The sequence below is a fragment of the Aspergillus foveolatus genome, assembly GCF_047715535.1.
Source record: "Aspergillus foveolatus strain CBS 279.81 unplaced genomic scaffold BDW70scaffold_55, whole genome shotgun sequence".
Lineage (NCBI taxonomy): Eukaryota > Fungi > Ascomycota > Eurotiomycetes > Eurotiales > Aspergillaceae > Aspergillus > Aspergillus foveolatus.
In genome coordinates, this window is record NW_027396119.1 from 42875 (window position 1) to 57249 (window position 14375).

The 14375-nt window shown below is 51.2% G+C and overlaps 7 protein-coding genes across 7 annotated transcripts; 1 reads left to right on the forward strand and 6 right to left on the reverse strand.

The window, feature by feature from the left end:
• Positions 1 to 134: 134 nt before the first annotated feature.
• On the reverse strand, positions 135 to 1958 carry BDW70DRAFT_98593 (uncharacterized protein). Its single transcript, XM_073745347.1, has one exon. It carries the CDS (start codon positions 1292 to 1294, stop codon positions 350 to 352), a length of 945 nt encoding a protein of 314 aa, XP_073593071.1. The 5' UTR covers positions 1295 to 1958; the 3' UTR covers positions 135 to 349.
• Positions 1959 to 3606: 1648 nt separating this feature from the next.
• On the forward strand, positions 3607 to 4668 carry BDW70DRAFT_98650 (uncharacterized protein). The gene is made up of 3 exons (XM_073745350.1): positions 3607 to 3742; positions 3804 to 4093; positions 4145 to 4668. The coding sequence occupies exons 2-3, from the start codon at positions 4010 to 4012 to the stop codon at positions 4535 to 4537; spliced, it is 477 nt and encodes a 158-aa protein (XP_073593072.1). The 5' UTR covers positions 3607 to 3742; positions 3804 to 4009; the 3' UTR covers positions 4538 to 4668.
• Positions 4669 to 5366, reverse strand: BDW70DRAFT_98626 (uncharacterized protein). The gene has a single exon (XM_073745348.1). It carries the CDS (start codon positions 5166 to 5168, stop codon positions 4800 to 4802), a length of 369 nt encoding a protein of 122 aa, XP_073593073.1. The 5' UTR covers positions 5169 to 5366; the 3' UTR covers positions 4669 to 4799.
• BDW70DRAFT_98644 (uncharacterized protein) lies at positions 4925 to 6254 on the reverse strand. Its single transcript, XM_073745349.1, has 3 exons — positions 6213 to 6254; positions 5550 to 6152; positions 4925 to 5493 (listed from the first exon to the last, which is right to left on the reverse strand). Exons 2-3 carry the CDS (start codon positions 6073 to 6075, stop codon positions 5246 to 5248), a joined length of 774 nt encoding a protein of 257 aa, XP_073593074.1. The 5' UTR covers positions 6076 to 6152; positions 6213 to 6254; the 3' UTR covers positions 4925 to 5245.
• A 602-nt stretch (positions 6255 to 6856) lies between these two features.
• On the reverse strand, positions 6857 to 7868 carry lea1 (U2 snRNP complex subunit LEA1; the record flags this gene model as incomplete). Its single annotated transcript, XM_073739469.1, has 4 exons — positions 6857 to 7234; positions 7321 to 7581; positions 7661 to 7701; positions 7790 to 7868. 4 exons carry the CDS (start codon positions 7866 to 7868, stop codon positions 6857 to 6859), a joined length of 759 nt encoding a protein of 252 aa, XP_073593075.1.
• Positions 7869 to 8839: 971 nt separating this feature from the next.
• Positions 8840 to 11397, reverse strand: BDW70DRAFT_98665 (putative nucleoside diphosphatase (Ynd1)). The gene is made up of 4 exons (XM_073745351.1): positions 11233 to 11397; positions 11134 to 11168; positions 10958 to 11084; positions 8840 to 10899 (listed from the first exon to the last, which is right to left on the reverse strand). Exons 1-4 carry the CDS (start codon positions 11240 to 11242, stop codon positions 8936 to 8938), a joined length of 2136 nt encoding a protein of 711 aa, XP_073593076.1. The 5' UTR covers positions 11243 to 11397; the 3' UTR covers positions 8840 to 8935.
• Positions 11398 to 12254: 857 nt separating this feature from the next.
• On the reverse strand, positions 12255 to 13893 carry BDW70DRAFT_162738 (ammonium transporter AmtB-like domain-containing protein; the record flags this gene model as incomplete). Its single annotated transcript, XM_073741179.1, has 5 exons — positions 12255 to 12947; positions 13000 to 13320; positions 13368 to 13548; positions 13606 to 13820; positions 13885 to 13893. The coding sequence occupies 5 exons, from the start codon at positions 13891 to 13893 to the stop codon at positions 12255 to 12257; spliced, it is 1419 nt and encodes a 472-aa protein (XP_073593077.1).
• Positions 13894 to 14375: the final 482 nt, after the last annotated feature.

The window sequence follows — 14375 nt, forward strand, 5'->3', positions numbered from 1 at the left end:
AAGATCACATGGCTCGACTGTTTGAAGAGCTGAATATTCTCGTCGGTATTCGGCTATATAACTGTAGATAGGTATATATGGAGAACTATCCAGGAATGCGTAAATAGTGCATGGTTGAAATGATAAAATATGCCGAAACTCCGCCAACACCACGCTCAGTAAAAAGAACAGGAGAGGACAGGACACGCTCGTAAAAAACGAAAGACCCGCTATGACCGATAAAGCAGACCCAACCTAGAGAACCATAGGAATAAATGAAATGAAGCGATAGCGAGTGTCGATGCAGTTTTGTTGAAAGTGAGATTGTAAGTGAGATTGAAAGTGAGAGAATGGAAGTGAGGTGGACGGATCACCGTCGCAGCCGACCGACCCTGAATGCCGTCAGATCAAGCGATTCCACCGAGCCCTGGTCATCGTCGACCTCGATCGGCCCTTCGTTTGACGCCGGTCGCTTTGACGACACCGAGGTTTCCGTAACTGTAACTATGACTTTGGTCGAAGAGTCGGCTTCGACCTTCTTCTCGTCCAGCTGTTCCTTCTTCGCCTCCTGCTCCTCCCGGAGACGCTGGACCTCCTCCGTGGCGAGCTTGAGCAGGACGTTGAATCGGTCCCTGACGCTCTCCAGCTCTGAGGCACAGGCCCCCACCCGCAGGAAATGGTACGCTGCGGTCTCGCAGAAGCTATGTGCAAGTTCCAGGTTCTTATCTGCAAGGTCAAACGGCGACTCTCTTGCCGTCTGCGGCGGCGCAGGCGGACCCCGTTTCCGTGCCGTTCGTATAGTAGCCAGTAAATCGCTCTCAGGAGCATCCGAATCCAACGTAGGAAGCATTGTGCGAGCGGTATTCCTCGACGACGCTCGCAGGCCACCGACAGCCAGCGGCAGCTGAGCCATCTTGCCCTTGCGTAGATTATTTCGTGCCGTCCCAATATTTCGCACCATCTCCTCTAGGGTCTTCTGAGTATACCCATCGTAGTGAATTATTAGGTTATGTCGCGTACTGATCACCGTAGGGCCGTTACATGAGTCGGTGGATCCATCGTTTGTCTGTCGTCTGCGTTTCACCCCCAACTGGCTGCGATTTGCCGTAAGCGAGTCTGTTTGGATCGAGCAAACAGAGCTATTGCGGCGGCGACGCGGTTTTGAGGGCGCTGAGTGTTGCTTGAACGCTTCAGCAAATTCGGCGTTTTTGGCGGTTGTGTGAGCTGTGAGGTCGGCGAGGCGAGAGATCCAAGTGGGGAGGTTGTCGGACAGGTAGGTAAAGGCGCCCAAGGCGTCCATTTGGGTCGTGGGCATACTCTTCGTATAGCAAAATATCAGGATATCTGATCGATGGAATCAAAATTCGTTCCGTCGTGGTATCATCAGCTCGATGGCGTATACTTGACGTGAAGTATTGGGGTGGTGGTGCTGGTGGTGGTGCTGGTGTTGGGTGTCGGGCGGCACCCTAGGCCAGTTCCATGGGTCAGGAGAACGGACCGACAATCGAAAATCGAAAACTGCGTTTCGACAAGTAGAATTGGTCGATAGGTATCGACGAAAGTGAATTCGAGAGAATGGAATCGGGACGGCGAAGGGGGTAAGGAAAAAGAAAGAAAGGAACGGAGAAATGAAGGCAGGCAGAGCAAGCCAGCAAGCAAGCAGGAGTTTTCGAATTGAGACGGGGACTGGGAGACTGGAGTGAGGGATGACAGACGCTTGAAGACCCCCGTCGCCCTGTGGGTCTGTTACGGCCTCTTACCGCGCTAGTCGTAATCTAGCCGCTGTCAGATCCTCAACTCTATCTCTTGTTGGATGGGCTGTCCCGGGCTCCCCTGCTAGCCGTACCGGGATGTTTTCATACGTGTCGTATCTGGCCGTCAAGCCTGATGTCCGCGACTCCTCTAGTTAACTATAGAATCGAAACCTGAAAGCTCAGGCAGAAATCCCTTCCTAGGCCGGGCCTTTTTTTTCGTTCGCTCGCTCGCTCGCTTGCTCGCTGCTTGCTTGCTTGCTTTTGCTGCCGTCTTTATCAAACAAGTTTCAGGTTCGATATCTGTGTTACGGGTCTACGACGTCAACTCAATCCCGTCTCCTGGTAAAATGCTTAATATAACAAAGGCATTATCCTGTTTCTTGCCATCATCCTTGTCCAAACGGCGGTGAGGTCCTCGATAGCTGGGCCGCATGCATTAATATCTGTCTAGACATCTAGGGCGTCTCAGCGTCTCCAAAGTCTCCCTCCAGCGTCCCCAAAGTCTTCAGCCTCGACTCGACTCGAGCAATGGCAGAGCTCAGGGTTGCCGGTCAATGAGGTTGACGGTGGGGAAGATGATCGTCTCCAACGCTCGCTTGATGATCCATCTTTCTGGACAAGCGTTACCAGCCCAATGCCAGTGCCAGTGGCATTGGCATTTGGCTGGCTCCCATTCTGGATCCGTAAGAGCAATGATTATCAATCGTTGTGGAGGTATCCCCGTGCCAGTGCCGTGCAACGTGCAGAGTGCAACGTGGGATGCGCAACGCGCGGATGATCATTGAATAGCAGAGGTTGGATGATTGTATCATGACTATTATAATTTCCCTAAAATACCCAAAATCATGTGCCCGTCTGCCATGAGGCAAGGGAGATCAACTGGATAGCATGATTCTTCTTCTAGAAGACTCGCTTCACTCGCCTCCAGCCGTCGCTAAGCCATTCCTTTCTCAGCCCATTTATATTAAACCCTCGGCTCCAAGTTCAACAACCGGAGTCCTCCGCCGCTCCAAACTGCCTGTCTGCACCAGCCTCGTTTTCCCCAAACGAGACATGACACGTAACGGTCGACAGGCATCAGCATCCATCCGCACATCTTCGTCGTCTACCATTGGACAGCACTCGCTGTTCCAACCTTTCAAAACCCGAGTCTCCAGCTCGTCTTCAGATCAAAGTTCGATCTCCTCAAGTTCTGAATCCACTGCGGGCTGCGATGGCGGGAAGGACCGGGTGACCGAAAGTTTACGCTGTTTACTGCTGTTTTGAGTTAGATTTTTATTTATGGAATTTTTTTTTTTTTTTTTTTTTTTTTTTTTTTTTTTTTTTTTTTTTTTTTTTTTTTTTTTTTTTTTGGTTAACGAGTAGGAGACTGCTCTGTACGCTTGATATACTTGTGATTAAATCATATCTCTATACCGTACATACAATATGGCGTGGCTTGCAGTGTGCCGCCAGCACGCGGCCGGCGGGCTTTGACTCCCAAAGGCTTCAACTACGTACCTTTGTCTTTATCACGGATCATCAATATTAAAATTCATGGACGGCCCTTTATTGCCTTGTCTCCTTGTTTCGGCTCCAGATTATCGGCTACTGAAACCGTATCGCCATGATTGACGGGAGCCCTCCATTTCCGCGGAAATTAGAACGCTAGAAGGCTGATCGGGCTGGATGGAGGCGAGAATATGCCGAGCACGCTGAATCCTGTGTGTGCTGCCGAGTATCTTCATGCACGATCAATCACGAGATCGCTGCCGTGCGTCTGGCAACCCGCGCTGGACGATTCTTCTATCGATTCTACCGTGATACGTGTCTCTGTAACGGGCTGGTGCTGTGCTGTCTTACAATGACCTGCATACGCCCGTAAGAGCCCGGGGTCACTGCATTGTCGGCTATTAAGGCATACGATCAAATAAGAGTTGACGAAGAGGATGATTGACTCCACTCTTTCCTGTCTCCCGCTAAACCATACTTCTGCAGCCGCCTTGAGCCTTCCGCTGCTTCCTTCGCATGTAACCGCTGTCTGAACAGTATCTGCGCAGAGAGCTTGCCTCGACTCACAGATCGTCATAGATGGCCTTTCTCACGACCGCCGCTGGGTGACCATCAGCGTCATCATTCGTATCCTCACCGCAATCTCGCCTCCTTCGGGATCGCCTGTTCAGATATTGATCGCTTAGTACGCCTCCATCTGCTGGCATTTTCTCGACCCGAGTCGCTTAGATCCTCTCTCTTGTCTTCCTCGCTCTTGGACGCAGAGGCTTTTGGGCCGCCTGAAGATGAGCGCGTCTAAAGTCTGTCACTCGCGCCACCAGCGTCCGACTGCGGTCGCTTCCGTTTCCCACCAGACCTACCGGTGGCTTGTGAGCCTTGTGTTGCTTGTTGATTGACAAGTGTCCATCCTGATGGCTTAGGCGCGGGCCGTACGCACAGTTGTGACGGCCTTGTCTGTGTTGCCGTCCCTGATCCGGATGCTGCCGTTCATGTTATTGTTCGTAGCCCCAGTGGTCACCGATGTGCTCTTCGTGCCCGTGATGGTTGTTGCTGCGGCGGCTCTTATGCATACCTTGCTTGCGATGGTCCCGCTTGTGTTAGTGCTTGCACCGGCACCTGTACTGATGCCTGCGCATTTTAAGATGGTCATGGCTGTGTTGATGGCTTCGTTATTGATATCGGCGAAGCTGGTGTCTTCGCCTCTCCAACGCCCCTTCGTAGGTTCCGCGAGGAGCGGGACGGTGATGCTTCTGGCAGACTCCAAGACTCAGGGCACTACTAATCCACAATCAGCTCTTCGAAGACAGGTCTGATCGAAGCATAAACAACCAGCTCTCTTAGAATGCGGGGCGCCTCTGGGTTGCTTCGGCCTGAAGTAGGTGTTGTCGGTGTTGTTTGCGGCTGCGTAACAAGGAACTGGTTCTGCAGGCTCGAGGCCAATTCTGTAGGTTTACTTTAGTCAGATCAGCGAGACACGACAATTTCGAGTCAAGCATAAGCAAAGGTCGGTCATACCTGGAACATCACTCGACAGGGGGTCAGCATTGACGGGGCCAAGGGTGGGTGGTGGTGGCACTACACATCCAGGCCAACTCGACCTGAGTAATACACCGCCAATATGCTAGACATGGGATACAAACAGTCTCTGGAGCCCGGCTGCGGTGCCGCATCTGAGCTCGAGTTTAAGTCATCTATCGAGTCCACTTTAAATCTCCCTTTTTCCTTCTGCCGCTTATCGTCGCTGCCAGCGCCAGCACCGGTCATCATATCTCGATCGTTCAGGTCCATGGCTGCTGCCCTCGTTGCTAATAGAGTGTAGACGGTAAGAATGGCGTGTAATATGTCGTTGAAGGATATGATGCTCTGATAATATCGAACACTACCGTGGCAAGATGTGCAGGAGAGTATGAACCGTAACAACGTTCCTAGGACTTGGATGTACATCGCAAACAAATTCAGCAAGAACGACAATGACAGACCATCCCACTAAAGATCGTTCATCCACTTTAAACAGGTCATGCTCAGGGCCACAACTCCGTCTCTTTCCACTCACCCTTCTCTGCATCAACAAGCGCCCAATTCGTCCTCCGCACATCATCCGGGTTCGAAAAGTCCAGCCTCTCCATCTCCTGTGGACAAATGAGCAGAACCCGAAAGTTCGCCCTCGCAACTTCGTCCTTCAGGTCCTCAACCTGCTGGTTCAGCTTCAGTCGCGGGTCAGATGGGGCCTCCGATCGCAGCGTGCCAGGAGGGGGGCTCTTGAATGTCCCTAAGCAGGTTAAGCATTAGCAACGATGTCCATAAATAAGAACGACGAAGCCAAACCTCTCATAACTGGACTATGATTTGCAAAGTACGTCGCGACCTGCCTATCCCAATCCCAGTCTTTGATATCGCTCTCCCCCTCCTCCTTGACCCTCAGCGCCTTCCTAACCGTGTTCCTCGCCTCCTTCTCTTCGGGACCGTTTTCAGGATTGCCGATCGCAATTGCCTTCCCGCGAACCCGCCACTGCGTAGACACCTCCTCGAACCAGAACACGCCTTCAACATCATCTGAGTCCGCGAGCTGTCCCATCTTCTTCATTCGGGCGTCTGTTGTGATAGAGAAAAGGTCGCTCTCGTACACATCTGGATTGAGACCAATTCCCTGGGTCTTGAGTGCTTCAATGCCAGATTGGTGCAGTGTTGACGCGGGTTTGGGGAAGAAGCCTCGGAATTCGACTGTGCGCGAGCGCGGGACGGGCTTATTGGCAGTAGTATGTGCGACCGACGCTAAGGAGAAGGAGGATGACTTGCTCTTTTCGAGGCTCGCGAGGAAAAGAGCGCGCCATGGGGCTATGGCAGGGGCCATACTGTCTGGCGTTGGGGTATGCTGAGTGCGGGGTTGAGGGGTTTGGACAAAGATTTCCTGCTAAGAAGTGCTTTTATCTGTATGAGTGCAATGAATAAGTAATTGCTTTTGGGCAAAAAATTGGGGAGCAGACGAACGGTTTTCGGCTTCTCTTTTCAGAAGTTCAAGTGATTTACCCTGGTTGACTCTAGGTTGCGCGTTTTTCTGGATTCGGAGATGACGTCGGGCTTATCTTATCTGATACCGCACGAGACAGTATGCGTACCGCCTGCGAGGTACATTCAATCTATCGATAATCCATGAACGTCAGTACCTGCCTTCGATTCATGATTTCATGGTCCACGTCAGAAAGCAGTCAGGGGTGGTTTCAAGAAAAACTCGTAAAAATACGAGTGTCGATGGATCGGTGCCTGGAGATAGTGGGGCCTGTTGAGCGATATGCTGGACATATTTTTGCGACGCTTTGTACGTCAGAGAAATATACTCGGGTGATGATCTAAAAAACAAGGGTTGCTTAACCAAAAAAGTAGGTGGTTGATAATCAAGTGATAAGATGAACATCGGGCTTGGTCATGGCATACCCACTGCAGGATCGAGTGCACAAGGGAACCATAATTGCAAATAGTAAGTTCTAACCGATATCATGCCAGATCAGTCAACGCCATAAAGAAGCAAAGATAGTACAACATCCGAAACCCAGGATTATGCCACATAGCAAAACAAGGTATCATATTACCCAAGATCACCATATCAAGCACCCAGCATCAACACAGCAAGCACATTATAGCTGCATCTGGTCCCCATCGTTCCCCGCCCCATCAAGCGCACCCCCTGGTATCCGCCCTTCATTTAGTTCCCTCTCCAACCGCGTAATCTCTTGCAAGCTCTTCGCCTCCCGAATCATCTTCTCAATCCGCTTCCTCTCGCTATCCGTCAGCTTCACCCGCAGGCGCTTCTCGGGCGGCGGTTGGTCTGCCGCACCCCCAGACGGAATATCGAAAGTGCGTGATTTCACGCCTAGAATTTTCGATGCAAGCGCAGTCGGCTCCGTAGCCGTGCCGAAGAGCTCTGCTGCCTTAGCTCGTTCGACATCTTTCACTTTCTGGTAGTCGAGGAAGCGGACACTGGGAATCCGCCAGATTATCCAAAGCCGGTAATACTATCAACCAGACAAAGCCGTCAGCTTTAACACATATCTTGCGCGTGCACGTATGAAATAAAGAAATAAACACCGCGACCGCTCACCTCCTTCCTCGTAACTGGATTCTCCAACAGCACCAAATGCGTCAACTTCGTCAGATTCCGCAGCGGATCCAGGTCCGCCAACTCAGCTATGTTGTTTGCCGTCAGGACAAGCGTCGTCAAGCCCGGAATTGAATTCGCTAGGCTCGGCTGGATCTGCCGCACTCGGTTCCTGGCAAGGAGAAGCATGCGCAGCCGCGGGAAGAACGGGAAGTTGCCTAGCGAGGAGATGTCGTTGTCTGTGAAGTCGATTGCATCTTGGTCCTAGGGCAGACTGCGTCAGGATCTGATCTTTTTGAACTGGACCTAATGAATACGGGAAGAAGTGGAGAGAGATAAGTACCTTCGCAATACCCAGATTTTCAATCGCGGGAATCTTGTGCCCTATACAATGCCGACGACAAAGGTCCATATCAATCCAGCTCTCAAAGTGTAGTACCTGTCCTTTTCAGGTACTTTGTGTGGAACGCACCTCGAAGATCTAGCTCGCGATCCTTGAGCGGGTTGATGTAGGATAGAGAGTTCTGAATCAACTCGACTGTGAGGCGCATGGTGACGGAATTATGAGCGGTTCATATACGGAGCAAGGCGGTTGAATCGAAAAGAGTGAATCTCGAGCGATAATAAGCAATTATAATGTGCAATCGTGGTAACGTGAACGGCAGAATGAACTTAGCGTCGATTTCTGGAGAGCTCAGAGAGAATTCTGCCCGGCGGTGAGACATCAGGTCCTGTAGATAACACGTGACTTGGTAACCTAACCGCCATATGTGACGACCAGTGCAGCTACAGGAGACGGTATTTTTAAACTTCAAAGGGGTCTCAGAGCGTGTTTTACTATAGCTCTTCGTGAATACTTATAGATACCTAGTCTTTTCCTCCATATTAAAGAGACAAAATGCCGTTGTTGCGCGTTCAGGCCCCGACCACTGGGAGAAACTCTGGACTTAGTGGACAGCCTAGAAATTTGGGCGAATCATTCTCATACTGGAATATACTCCAAATGGTAGAGTATTGCTAAGCAGTTAAGAAGCTACGGAATATTCTAGATATACAGACACTTGAATTATGATGAGATACTCGATGGATACAGACTCGGATGGAGCGAGCGCTGCCCGTCGGATGCTGTATGAGCAGTAGATACATACGGGTTATAGAATCGTCAAGCGGGGAGAGGAAGTCACTATGGTGGCTAGAGGGGTGGGGAATTGGTTGTGGCCATTCGGTGCTTGTAGGTAGTGTGCTGAATCGGAAGAGAAGGAAAGAGGGGCTTTCAGGATTTCTCCCACCAAAAGAAGTCTTAAAGGGTAGTTGCAAGCAAGTGTTTGACGGTTATAAAAGTCATAAGTATTCGGCTGTTTTGTAATTATCTGACAATGATTTGGCCAGGATCATGGCGCACCTACCTAGCTAAAGAAGTCACATAACCTACAATCAACTCCAAGTGTCCAAAAGACAGAGAAAAGAGCAATATTGCGCCGTGACAAATGTATGCCTGAGTACATGCGGAGTGAAACAAGTGAACGCCGGCCACACCAATACCTGTGTGGTACTAAATGATCAGCAATGCCGGAAACGCCATATGGTATGCTATAATGCTCAATATCAGACATTAACATTAATCATGTAATGGTGTCGCGCTAGGCGACTTATGAGAATGCGAGCGTGACGGACTGGGTGCTCTGGACCGGCGCCCGTTTGTCGTCGGGCCCAATGCAATCGGAGCTAGGTGGTCCCTACTTTCCGTCCTTACGACAAGACCATTGCGGTCAATGGAGGAAAGACCGGGTGCGGCGCTGATACCCAACCCCACGGTCGCCGAGGAGGAGTTATCTTGGCTGAAGTGAGGGCGTGCGGGACTGCTCTGTCCCCAGCTAGGCGTTCGTTTCGGTGGCAAAAAGGCTATAGAGTCGGTATCTGAAACGTGATCGTATGAGGAGCGGCTTGATTCAGAGCCTCCAAGCTCGATTTCTTGAGCTCCTTCTTCCAAGATGCGCTCATAAGACGGCGCCCGTTGACCAAAGAACGACGGCTTGATGGGGGCGGATGCCTTGCGCTTTCTTTGCTGGATCAAGCGCGGACCGCGTCCGCAACTGAACAGGTTGTTCACCTTGTGGTAAACCTTTAGTCGCCGGGTCCGACCACAGAGCAAGAACATGGCTAGAATGATGATTAGAACAAAGAGGATGATTCCTGGTATCCTACGCGATGAGTTGCCCTCAAGAAGCGCATCCTGCCATGACTCGCCATGGAGCGTCTCCGGATTAGGCAGCAATTCCGCACTGGGGTATTGGAAATCACTGGGAACGCCGGCAACGTTGCTGCCAAAACCGACGGGAAGGGATTCTGCTGTCTCCACAGGAACCTGCGATGCAGCATACAAAACCATCTTGCCAAGAGTCCAGCTGACTTCGGTAGAATCAATTTTGTTAACCGCTTGGAAAGGATCTAGGAAGCCTTTGTGCTTCCCATTTTCCAGTACTTCTTTGGTTCCGTTGACAGTAGACGCTGATGTTGATTCCAAGCCAACACGGGGAACCCCGATGCCGTCGTGCAAGACGTTGATGATCCACGATGCCTTGAAGCATACTTCATATGCTAGTTCGCGATCCAGCTTCTTTCCCCACTTGTGTTCGGCAATACCTTGCTCGATAGATTCCCAATCCTGCGAGCAAAACTCCTCGACGCGGTGTTGATATGTATTGAAGTCGTATGCTTTATCCGTATGACCCATTTCGAAAACCTCATGTGTAGTATGCCAGTACTCACTGATGCCAACAAAATGGTTGACGTCAAAGTCAATTGCTGGAACGTGAACGCCGTGAAGTAGACAAGGTTGGTCTTCACAAGGAGCATCCTTGTCTAAAAGTGGATATGTTCCTCGCAAACACTCATCAAACTTTCCAGTGCCCAAGAGATAATGTTCCGTCTCAGCACCTTCCAGAGGTCTCCCGTCAAGGGTCGTTCGAAGACCGGCTGGGAGGCATGGATCGGGGAGTTCCTTGACATTGTCGGCACTTAGCGCACTCTGCAATGCATTCAAGTAACGCCGGCGTGCTTCGCGTACTCCAAACTCCAACCACGAAGTTACAAACACTCGGTGCTCCTGGGTAGATCCGTCGATGTTGCGCAGCCGGAGCAGGGTCAGATCATTCGCATGCTTTTCGCTCTCAGTCGCATTAGGAGCAAATGCAATCTGGGCGGAGGCTCCGCCCATGTCAAGAAATCCGTACGTATGATGGCCTTTTCCATGGTCATGGTCGCTCGACGAGTCAAAGCTCCCAAGCAGGTAATTTGCAGCAACCCAACCATACAACCCTTCGGTGACGCCGGGAATAACTTGAATATGCAAATTGCAGTCGGGTAGCGCGAAGTCATAGTTTTCACGAGCGTAAGAGCAAATATGATCTAGCAGAAGTTTTTGCTTCACATCTTCCACCAATCGCATCCCAGCCGTGGCGAGTAAGAATATCGGCGTCTCTTTAATCGCATCATCTGGCACAATATCACGGGCGAAATCGAGGAGCTCGGCCAGGTGTTCGGGACCAATTTCCTCCGGCCGATCAGCGAATGTAGAAACTCCTGCCACCGTTGTCAGAATCGAATCGCAAAGCCACAGAAGATGCGATTCGCAACCTACCGGGATGTATCTTCTTCACCCAGTCTGACTTTGTTTTGATTTCTGGAAGTGACTTGAGGTTGTGTTTACCGGACTCTTTGCGCGCAATCGCATTATCCAGCCACCGATAGACGTGAACTCGAGTCCCCTGTGCCGTGTTAGATATAGAGCTTCGAATGGTGACTGAGAGAGCTCACAGATGAGCCTGCATCCAGGACGATACCGTAATGCCCTGGAAAAAAAAAACATCGCTCGTTAGTTTTGCTTGGACAAAACCGCGACAGTGAACAACATACATTTACCCATGGAGGCTGAAATCCCAGCTGAAATATGATGTACTGATGGTAGGTTTTAGATCATTGGCATGACCACACTAAAGGCCAACTGCAGGAAGCGAAAAGAGGCCTAAGGGTCCTATGGAGAGGCGGGGTCTTGAATCCGGGGGTTCCTGATAACGATGAAGGCCGGTGTACCAGAAACGGTCCAAGGTCCAAGATCGAAAGATGCCGGTTGGCTTGCGTGGAAAGTAGAATGGTATGGAAGAAACGAACGGCTTCGCGAACGAAGAAAGGGAGGTAGCGCGGGGAAGCTGAAACGAGTGGAAGGAAATGGGGTAGATGGGAGAGAGAAGGGTGAAAAGGGAGGAGGGTGGTGAGGCCAACCTTGGGGCAGAAAATAGCAGGGCAGTGGAACGTTTCGATAACGGGAGCGGAGGCCGATGGCGACACTGGCGAGGCTGCGACAGTTGCAGTGGACGCGACAGCCCGCAGATCCAAGGCGCTAGTCCATTTACGGATTTTTCTCAGGACACTCTGAACGAGCACTTTGACTCTTCAGAGACCCCACAATTGCGATGGGGGGAACAAACGCAGGTAGAGATATGATATATTCGAGTAGCCACTTACTAGACTCAGCTGCAAAGAATCCCAATTCTACCTCTCTCCCTCCAGACGTTCGTCGCCAACGGGCAGACCCTCGATATTAATAGAGAGAGGATGACGCAAGCTTCCAGGGATGGCGTGCCTCAATGCCACCGTTTATTGGCGCACTGTTCGGTAGTGGGCCTTATGTTTTGCCAAGCTAACGATAAGACGTAAAGTAATGCAAATAATGCAAATGAGTACGCGGTCCAGACCACACGCATGCACAAAGCGATCTTCAGGGCCTTGGATGTTGCCCTTGGCTCCTGGCAAATGGCTCCATGCAACTGCATATAACCTTAATAACACTCAGGGGGATGATGATATCGCTAGATTCATTAATAAAACTCACTATTGCGACAAACATTAGAATAGCCAATTCTGAAAAAATAGACAGTCTACGCCCTTTTCGTCTCGGCCCCTGTCTGCTGTACTTCGCTCGAGGGTGTTTTCGACACCCCCATCAACGGCGAGCTATTGACCCCATCCAGCATGGAGTAGTCGCCAATCTGCTCGTCCACGAAGAAGGATCGGTCCAGTCCGACCATCTCGGCCTCTTCGTTGGCCCGCAGCCCCAGGTATGGAATGTACTTCATCACCATGAGTATGACCCAGGTCACACCGAAAGAATAGGCGGAGATGGCGCAGATCTCAGCAAGCTGCTTTCCAACCTGAACACCCTCGCCGTTGATGGCTCCAGGAATGAGGGAACCGCCATCCAACGCCGAGATGTACTGATCGGCGAAAATGCCAGTCAGGAATGAGCCGACCATACCACCGACGCCATGGAGTTTGAAAACGTCCATCCCTTCATCAACCCGAATCCATTCGTTGAGGTTCTTGCACGCCGAACACACGATACCAGTGAGGAAACCAATCAGGGCGCCCAGCCAGAAAGTGACACATCCCGCACAGGGAGTGATACCAACAAGGCCAGCAATGGCGCCTTCACAAGCTCCTACCATAGAGAATTTTCCCTTGTTCCGGATCATGTCGACCAGGACCCAACCCAGGACACCCGTGGAGCCTGCGATGTTGGTGTTCATAACGGCCATGTAACTACGGACACTTGCGTTGAGAGTCGAACCGCCCTGTTATCAAGTTAGATTAGAGGCCCGAAAAGATAGTGTCAACGTAACATACATTAAACCCAAGCCAGCCAGTCCAAATGAGGACGGTACCCAGGAAGACCAGAGTCGTGTTGTGAGGCCGCTTCATGGTGGCGTCTGGGTAGCCTTTGCGCTTGCCGAGGACAACTGCGTACGCCAATGCAGCGCAGCCTGAGGCAATGTGGACCGGGCCGCCTCCGGCGAAGTCGACGGAGGGAAGGTTATACAGCCAGCCATGGCTACTCCAGGTCCACCGTGCGAGAGGACAGTACACAATAGTTTCCCAGACAAAGGCGAAGACAAGTGATGCCAAGATACCGCCTCGTTCAAAGGCACCGCCAACAACAATCATAACCTATAATAAATGAGTATGATCCTGATCGCTCTCAGCACATTACTCACCGTGCAGGAACCGAAGAGAAGCTGGTACAAGCAGAACAGGACTTCGGGAAGCACGGCAGATCCTGGCGATGGGGCCGCCAGGGCATCCATGAGCCCAAAGTTCTTCAGCGTCCCAATGTAGGGGCCGCCATCCCGCGAGTAGGCGAGTGAATATCCCCAGAACATCCACTGAAATGTGGTGCTGCCGCAAGTCAGTTCTCACCCTGTTTGCCTACGAAATATGCACGACATGACTTACACTGCCAGGACTAAGAATGCCTGAAACAGGAAAGTCATCGCAGACTTCCTTCTAGTCAAACCGCTGTAAAGAAAACCGATTCCCGGAAGAATGAGATAAACGATGAAAGTGCAGGCCGCGACGTAAACGGCGTGGAACTCATATCCAACAAACGGCGCGTTCACGTCGAGTTGGGTTGTATCTCCGCCATCAGGTATGGAGGGATCATATTCGGGCTGTCAGTTGTGGGGCGTTAGCTGACTACAGCGGCTACACTGCCTGTTAATGGAGCCGACCTACACTAGACATGATGAGAAAGGCCTTGTCCGGTCGGTTCGTAGTGGCTGTAGACAGGCTCTACCGAGTAGTCGTCTGGTGACGCTGGTAGGAGGTTGGTCTGCTCAGATAGGAGCTGCGCGAAGAGGACTTGCTCGCAATTTAACCTTGCCCAGAAGGCTCCATCGTTCTTCAGACTGGATCGATTCCGACGATTGTCGCCCCTCTGTGGTGATTATTCGCGAGCCAAGAATGCGGAAGAGTTGTTATCTTTATAGCCAAGAGTCCACCTTTGCCTTTACTTACCCCGTTGAGGATTGAAGATGGGCCATCGTCGATGACAAGTTAACAACATCGGGTTCGATCAATGAAACTGTTATCAAAGGGGCTTAGATATGGCGGTGCCAAGGTCCAGCTCGACGAGCCCTATGGCCCTGATAAGATAGAGCTGCACGAATCCCCCAATGACAGCTTCCATACCTGCGCTGGTCTGCAACTCCGGGAAAACACAACCA